At 32.5% G+C, this 9,087-nt stretch overlaps 2 protein-coding genes across 2 annotated transcripts; both read right to left on the bottom strand.

Moving 5' to 3' along the window:
- Positions 1 to 5,825: 5,825 nt before the first annotated feature.
- On the bottom strand, positions 5,826 to 7,533 carry LOC149057051 (retrovirus-related Pol polyprotein from transposon 17.6). The gene is made up of 2 exons (XM_089223275.1): positions 7,314 to 7,533; positions 5,826 to 7,204 (listed from the first exon to the last, which is right to left on the bottom strand). Exons 1-2 carry the CDS (start codon positions 7,531 to 7,533, stop codon positions 5,826 to 5,828), a joined length of 1,599 nt encoding a protein of 532 aa, XP_089079401.1.
- A 49-nt stretch (positions 7,534 to 7,582) lies between these two features.
- On the bottom strand, positions 7,583 to 8,581 carry LOC149057050 (uncharacterized). Its single transcript, XM_089223274.1, has one exon. The coding sequence runs from the start codon at positions 8,579 to 8,581 to the stop codon at positions 7,583 to 7,585; it is 999 nt and encodes a 332-aa protein (XP_089079400.1).
- Between the last annotated feature and the right edge of the window lie 506 nt (positions 8,582 to 9,087).

Raw genomic sequence — 9,087 nt, 5'->3', positions numbered from 1 at the left:
CTTTTTGATGATTATTAAAATTACTATTATGATTATATTTAAAATTATGTGCAATAGTGAACTTTTTAAGTATAACCCACGGTAATGAACATTGAACGTATTGTATTGTCTGTGACCACGACCATAGATTAAAGATTATTTTATCATCACATAAGACAGTAAAATTATTGAATAATATAATAATTTAATATTATAAATTAATATCACTATTTTTGGGCTTCACATTAAGCGCGTTTTCGCGGAGGTACCAAGAGCAAACAGTTTACTAAAACCAGTTTTGGCGATAATTTTATGTCAAAACTGTTTACTGTTTACCTACTAAAATGTTTGGTGCTATCACTAAACGACTATTTCAAGTTGTTTAGTATTTCTGGTACCTTTGATAGTGTTTATTATAATGCTTGTAATGAACTTATCACTTTTAGACCAAATCGCGTTTTGGCGATGAACAAATTTGATATGCCATATCAGTACACAATCGGCAAAGTTGCGCAAACTGTTTGCTCTCGGTATCTCCGCGAAAACGCGCTTATTAGCAGGCCTTGATTTACGCAGGTGCAGATGGAACACTTGCACTTGAGACTTGACCCCCCATTTCTATTAGATTCAAGAACTAACACTTCAAAAAAATTAACTCTCAACGCTCCATGCGGGGAAAATTGTATTTCAGTGTCACCACATGTAGGGAAAATTTTTATTATTATCTAAAGAAATTAGTTTTATTTTAAATTATGTCTTTTTTTTATTCTTATACATAAAATCAAGTATTCAAGTCCAAGTTCAAGTATAATAATAGAATAAATAGTATAAAATCAGAAGCTGAATCAAATGACAAAAAAAGCGAGGCAAAATTTCGAAATAGATGATAATATAAGATCTTTAATCATATAGGCGTTTTGCTTATTTCGACACCGGGAGCGCTAATGCTCTATTTTTGACGGCTGTTTTAATATTTTATTGTGTCATTTTTAAAGTCACTGCGGGACGCCATTAAATATAGGTCGTTGTGCAACCTGTATATCTTAAATCGTGGCTTGCACGACGTCGCTGATCGCCTTACCATAATATGATAATTGATAATATTATAATTTTGTTATGTTTATGTTATTTAATTAGTATTATCTTTTCATAGTCCTTAATTTACTAGACCAAGTAACGAAATTATTATTTATAGTACATGAAATAATGTAAAAATATTTTATGAGTTTTGAGATGGTTATTGAACACTTTTAACATGTAAATATTTTTTTTTATTATCAACATTCCCTCTATTTCTATGTATATTTTTACTAGAACATTTTTTTGTTTTGGCAAAAATTGTGCATTTGGCCTTAATTTTATTAAATCAGGCACCGCACATTCGGTGTTAACATTTTAGTAACTTAAGTTTAACTAGTTTAAAAAAGTGACAAACTTACCCAGCTTAGTCAAAAGAGTATCTCTCGACACCTTTCCATATTCTATTGCCCATTGAAGTGTATGCTAGGGCTTTTACAAAAGGAATTTGGTAAATTTTAGGATAAACAATCAATGTTAGTAAAAGTCCAAAATTTTTTACTAATAATTATTATTGTTGAAGTATATGCTATATTAGGTATTATATTAATGACTAGTGCATTATAGGTAGTAGGTACACACATTTATATTATTATTATTATTATCAGTTATTACATATGACTAACTAATGTTAGTGCCCATCCAAAAATATCTTGTGCTACTCTAGATGACACAATTAGTAGCCAAGCAAATAAATAATGTTTTAATGAAATAAATTTAATTATAATAGAAATAATATACAAGTAATTTATGTACTTAGTACTTATAGTATACTAACATTGCAGTAATATGTAATAATAATATAAATGTGTTTATGTGTGTACCTACTACCTAATAAGCTACTAACCTAACCTATCAAATCCCTTTAGTAAAAGTCTGAACTACAAAAATCATTCGGCGAAACCAAATAATTTTGTGTTTCCTAGGTTTAACCGAAATCAATTGGTAATTTCGGACATTTACCAACAGTAGTCCGCTAACCTAACCGGTAAATCCTAGGTTTAAAGTTAGGTATTCGTACTTAGTACTTTTACCGTAACATTTACATTGTTATCGGTGAATCTCGCACAGGGACGACCGCCATTTAATTAGTTTACAAAACATTGGTTGGTATAAATATTTATATGTTTATGGTTAGCATACACAAAATGTATAAGGAATGAATGAAATTATATATTATTTTAAAGATAAAATAAAATAATGATGACAAAATGATCCCTATAAAATAATTTTGTTCGTTACAAACAGCAGTGGACTGGAAACGAACTGGTGGGCGGGTAACGGGGAGCAGGGCTGCTTATGGAATGGAGTAGTCTTGTGCGGGGGGAAATGGGGCAAGTGCGAATGTAGCGCTATCACGGACTAGAATAGAACTATTAGTTATTTACATTATTATTTATTTTTATTTAATATTTATATTTTATGTAATACATTTTTGATGTCGTAAGATGGTTTTGAGGGAAAATAGATTCTGGATTTTTAAAACGAAGGGTAATTATACACATTCATAACAAAAATACGCGATTTATTTATTAACCAAAAAATATTACACTACCTACTTTAAATTTTAATTATAAAAATACAGACGAAACAGTAAGCCCTTTTTCACTGCCTAAGTCTCCATTTCAAAAATCTGTTTCAGATTGTATTCTCTAATTTGATTAATATTTTAATCTATGTATTAACAAGTTTTGAATTCTTCTTTTTCTTTGCATTATTTTTTTCTTTTGATCATTGTTTAAAACTTTTGTATATTGACTGTTCGCCAGACGGGGATCTTACCGCGCAGTTAGCCCCGACGACTTCACAACAATTGACTCGGGAGAATTATAATATTACATCAAAGGAGGCAAATAAATAATTAATAAACAAATTAATCATAACAACAGTTATCTTTTGACTATTATTCACATACAACTAATAAACAATTTTACAAGATTACAATGACTAATATTGACAATCAATTGACATACCACGCGAAACCTCTTTTGAGCAGCTTCTCTTCAGGCAACTCCTTGTTGGACAACTTCCTTCCCTTCAGGCAACTCCTTGTTGGGCAACTTCCTTTCCTTCGCGCTCAATCGCTACACGGTCGAAACACAGCGGGTAATCAATGACTAACCGTCTAAAGGCTCAACTTTAAGATTTTGATATGAATGTTCCAGGTTTTAAATAACTGAGCCTTTCTCTACAAATATCGCGATAATCAGCATAAAAAAAGAAAACAACGAAACAAAAACGTCGCAGACCGTTACGACAACAGCGTAAACCGCCGTAAACAATAATGATAATAATAATAAAGTGGCGACCGCAGACCGTGATAACGACGACAACAACTCGCACGAAGGGGCCCACGGAGGGAGATTTGCATGCAGGAATATCGGCACTGCCAACTGCGGCGCAACGATACTGTCTGGCGCGCACATTGACACATCCTCATCTTTACATAATATGATATTATAAAAGTCAGTACTTCAATTTTATGCATACTACATGGAAAAGTGTTGATAAGTTTCAATTTTTTGTTAAAAAAATCATCAACTGTCTGTTGAAAAACATCAAAATCATTGCAAAATTTTTGAAATGATTACTCTACGTTTGTCAACAAAAAACAAATTGAATAAAAATGTGCTTGGATGAATTTAAGTCTCCTCTAGTTTTAATATTTGTGAGAGTTGCTTCAGCCATATCACAAAATGATGTTTTACCCAAAATAATAAGTTTTAGTTAAGGAATTAAATAATCTTATAATTTCTTTGCTTTACCTTGCTTGTACTGCAATTTGACAATTGTTACACTTAGTGTTGTGGCGACGTAAACAACGCACCACGAGTCGTCCAAGTTGTTTACAATATTGTCAGTGAATAATGGGAAATCCCATGTTCTAGAATATACGATAATTATCTCGTTAGGGTAATTTCGAAAAAGTTCTAGAACAATCGACGCATATATATATATATATATATATACCGACTGGTCAGACGCTCAGTCAGTCTGTCCGAGAGTACACTCCATGGCACACCGTGAGTACACTACGCAACACACCGTGAAAATTACACACCGCCACATTCTCCGCGATATATTCCGCGTTTTCTCCGTCGTTGTAACACAGTGGCGTGTTGACAATGTTATTAAGGAGCGACCGCTCCATCAATATTTTAAGGGTGGGTGGTTAATAATTAGATGGGTACTATTTTGCATATACGGAGAATGGAATTGTAAATTGTGATCATCAATATACTAAATTGTCATGTCATAACTTATAGTGGTATAAATGTATAATTATAATACGTATTGGAACTACAGTACTACACTACACGTAGTGTCGTAGTATGTTGTTTTTCTCTATAATAAAGACAGTAGTAGTACGTGTTTTAAACGTATTTTATATATTTAATGATATTCACATAATGAGGTATTATAATTGTATATTAACAACGTGTGGACAAGTGATATATTATTTTATAAACATAACCTATAACTATGACTTAATAAATAATAAAGTAGTAACAACATTACAACATCTCTCTCATTAACATAATAATACATACTAGTACAAATAAAAATAATAATAAAATAAAATGAGAGAGATACGTAGTGACAAAGACAAGGCATATACTCGTACAAAATAATTAATATTCTTATAAAATAAATAGGTACTTAATACAAGATAAAATCATTAAACGTTGGTGGCTTTTTAATAGTTCTTTTTGGCCTTTTAGATTCAACTATTAAACTATCTTTTCTATTTTCCTCAACTAGTGCTTCTTCATTGTGGTTACTGGGATGTGCTATTAAGTTTCCTGGAACATTGTTAATATTTTTTAGATGCCTGATATTTCTCCTGATTATATTTCCCTTTTTATTTCTAACGATATAAGATCTTGGAGTTGGGGCTTTAGTAATTATTTCTCCTGGAAACCACCTCTTATTTTTTTGGACTAACAATTTGGAACCTGGTTTGAAATCAGGTTCTTTAGTTACAACCGACTTATCATAATTTGCTTTGTACCTAATTTGTTGTTGTTTTAATGTATATTTGACCTGATTTTGGAGTTTAGGTTTCAATATAGAGTGAGCTAATGGAATTTTTGTTCTCATCAGTCTGCTGTAGAGTAGTTCTGAGGGAGAAGCTTGTAAACTGACTATGGGTGTACATCTATACTCTAAAAGCATTGATTCAATATCAATTCCAGTTTCTAAAGATTTGTTTAACAATTTTTTACAAGTCTGTACTGATCTCTCAGCCAGACCATTACTTTGGGGGTAATGTGGGCTTGAAGTGATTAGAGTTAAATTCCAATCTTTAGCAAAAGATGTGAATTCAACAGAGTTGAATGGCATATTATCCGCAATGAATAGCCTAGGGATGCTATGAGTACTAAAAGTTTGTTTACATTTTTGTATTACTTCTTTAGCCGTTTTGTACTTAAGAATGATTAAGTCAAACCATTTAGAAAAGTAATCAACTATAACTAGGTAATCTGAACCTGCAAAAGTTAGTATATCCACTCCTACTTTTTCATATGGGTATGATGGGATCTCATGGGGTATTAGAGAATTTTTTTGTTAGAATTGCTAAATTTATTACAGGTGTTACAATTGCCAATGAATTGTTCGATCTCATTTAACATTCCTGGCCAAAATACTATTTGTTTGGGTCTCATTTTTGTTTTTGTGATGCCTAGGTGGCTTTCATGTAGTAGCTTAAGTATAAAGGGTCTTAATTTGTAAGGAATTATGATTTTATCTCCCAGGTATAGAATACCCTAATTTACTACTAAATCATTTTTCATATTATAGTATAATTTGACTGAGTTATCTAAAGGTGGCTTATTCGGCCATCCAGTGAAGTAAAATTCTATTAGTTTGCTTAAAACTGGGTCTAATTCAGTTTGTTTTTTAATATCGCAGAATGTGTTGTTGTTAAACCTGTTCAAACAATGAACTGTTCCAATTGTATCAAATTCATAAGGGTAACTCTCTGGACAAAAGTCTCTAGATAAGAGGTCAGCAATGAGCATTTTTTTTCCAGGAAGGTATTGTAAGTTAATATCATAATCGAGTAATTTGAGTCTCATTTTTTGAAGTCTATTAGAAGGAATTTCATTTATATCTTTTTGCATGATGGCAACTAAAGGTTTGTGATCAGTTAACGCATTTATTTTTCGGCCAAATATGTAATAGTGGAATTTTCTACAGGCAAATATGAGGCTTAAAAATTCTTTTTCAATCTGTGCATAAGTTTTTTCTGCTTCAGACAAACAACGCGACGCGAATGCAATGGGCTTCTTTTCTTGAAGAAGACAGCACCCTAACCCGTTTTTTGAAGCGTCACATTGAATTGTAATTTCCTTATTTGGGTTAAAGCGAGTTAAGACTGGTGGATTTGAAACACAACTTTTTAATTCATTTAAAGCTTCTGTATGCCTCTGACCCCATAACCAGATTACATCTTTTTTTAGGAGTTCCCTAAGGGGACAGATAATTGATGACATATTAGGAATAAAATCCCTTAGGTAATTGAACATACCTATTAGTCTCTGTAATTCGACTTTAGTTGATGGATTTTTTAAATTTACTATAGCTTTAACTTGTTCAGAGTCAGGACTAACTCCAGATTCATTAAAGATGTGACCAATATATTTTATTTCTTTTTTTTTATATTGTAATTTATCTAGGTTGAACTTTATATTCATAGATTTGGCTCTCTCAATTAATTGTTTAAGAACATGGTCATGAGTTAATTCATCATTGGAAGCAATGAGAATGCCATCAAAATATATGATTATGTTATTAGGGTCGATATCACCAAAACATTTCTGATTTAACTTAATAAAAATTTCTGGGGCTGTTGCAATACCAAATGGTAGTCTATTAAATTTAAAATAGCCAAATGGGGAGCTAAAAGTACATAGGTCTGACGATTTTTTGTCCAGTTTGACATGCCTGAATCCTTTTTTTATGTCTAGAACAGTAAAAACTTTTTTATTTATAAGTTTAGCTCGAATTTCGTCGAAGGTAGGAATTAAATAGTTCTCACGTTTCAGTGCTTTATTTAAATCAGAGGGGTCTATACATATTCTTATACTTTTATCTGGTTTCCTTATAACTACAAGGTTGCTGGACCACTCCTTAGGCTCATCTGCTTTGGAAATAATTCCACTTTTAACTAATTTAATTAATTCTTGAAAATGAATGAAAAAGAAACCACCTGGTCTTCCCCGTTCTGACTCGGTCTACATTTTCCGGTGTACGAACTGAACGGGGAAGACCAGGTGGTTTCTTTTTCATCACAGAACCAGTACTTCTAAACGCTGCAACCCATCGGAGTACGGTATTTCGATCAGGCACTGCACCATGACGTCCAACTCTAAAATATTGACGAAAAATACGTTGCACTGTGACTACAGAATCATTGTTTCTAAAAAACTGCTCTACAACGAACACACGATGTTGTACGCTCCAACGCTCCATGGCGACTAAAACGGCATTGCATGGGCTGTCTGCTAACATTCGTTCAAGGTCAATACCCCCTCCCGTCACCGCGTACTAGCGGTTCGAAAAACATGCGTTTCCTCTGCACCACCCTGTATAATTGGTTTTCTACCTTAATTTCCTTAAACCAGGGTTTCTGAAGATTGTGGATTTCGGCAATGTTGACTTCGTTGACTCCATAGAGTTGATTGGTGAATGTATCGTCCTTGTTATCAACTGTATGAACATACTCGTTTGATACTTCTTGGACCTTCTTATTTGATCTGCATACCACAGCAAAGTGATTAGATTTACCACATGCCTTGCAATCTGCAACGAAAGCTGGGCATTTTTTTTTCCCATGCAGTGTTCCACATCTGTTGCATTTGAATAATTCGGACTGGTTACTGATTACTTTTTTTTGTTTGGATTTATTATAAGAGTGTCTCTTTTGAATAAAATCAACATGTGGTTGTTCCAACGACGATAAGTCACTTTGTCTGTTAATCAATTTTACTTGTTCCTTGACATTTTCTGATTGTTTTATTATTTCTATTGCTTTTTCTAATGTGAGATCATCCATACTGATTAAACGCTCTTGTAACTGTGGGTCGCTGGTGTTTAGGACCACTTGGTCTCGAATTACTGAGTTTTCCAGTTGTCCATATTCACAGGTTGCCGATAATAGTTTCAACTTGGTTACATAGTTAATGAGCGACTGGCCTTCTTGTCTATTGTACTTCAAAAACATGTGTCTTTCAAAAACAACATTTTTTTTGCCGTTACAATAATTGTCAAATGCTTCAATAACTTTAGCGAATACTGGTTTGTCACCATCGTTTATTTTCTTGGGATCAAACGTGTTGTATACGTTTAATCCATCATCACCGATTAGGGTAATTAGTATAGCGATTTTAGCTTCATCTGTGTCTTTGGATTTACCTGTAGCAAGTATTAAGAAACTCAGTCTTTGTTTCCAATTTTTCCAATTTTGTTCTATATTGCCAGTGAAGTCCATTTCCTTTGGTGATTTGAAGTTGAAATCCATGTTTGAGTGTTGTATTGTACTATACACTTTAAAGAAATACGTCTAAAGAATTAATTCGCGCAGCGCCATGTTTTAAACGTATTTTATATATTTAATGATATTCACATAATGAGGTATTATATTGTATATTAACAACGTGTGGACAAGTGATATATGATTTTATAAACATAACCTATAACTTAATAAATAATACAGTAGTAACAACATTACAACAGTACGTAGTTCGAAACCTTTTCGTTATCTACATTCCATGTGTAATGTCAGATATTTATACCACAATCATGATATGGACAGTAATATAGAAATCTGTTACGTTGTTACGTATCAAAATATTATCTGACAATCAATCCAGTAACTACTTTTAATTCTATTTTTAAAATAATATATAATTATGCAAAAAGTTATCAACTAGCGCGGTTTGGTTTTGATGTTTGGAGCCATATTTCATTCAAGCTTAAATCACATGAATCAAATAGTGCCCATTTAGAGTCTGAAATTCGAAGAGC

The sequence above is a fragment of the Diuraphis noxia genome, unplaced genomic scaffold, assembly GCF_037042655.1.
Source record: "Diuraphis noxia isolate RWA-SAM2 unplaced genomic scaffold, SU_Dnox_SAM2 contig0003, whole genome shotgun sequence".
NCBI classification, from domain to species: Eukaryota; Metazoa; Arthropoda; class Insecta; order Hemiptera; family Aphididae; genus Diuraphis; species Diuraphis noxia.
Note: the sequence above shows the minus strand (reverse complement) of the source record. Positions and strands in the feature narration are given on the sequence as shown.

Coding starts and splice junctions, on each gene's coding strand:
- LOC149057051 (XM_089223275.1), bottom strand. CDS start 7,533: ATGGAGCGTTGGAGCGTACAACATCGTGTGTTCGTTGTAGAGCAGTTT. Junction 7,205..7,313: donor TGGTCTTCCCCGTTCAGTTC/GTACACCGGAAA, acceptor TTATTTCCAAAG/CAGATGAGCCTAAGGAGTGG.
- LOC149057050 (XM_089223274.1), bottom strand. CDS start 8,581: ATGGATTTCAACTTCAAATCACCAAAGGAAATGGACTTCACTGGCAAT.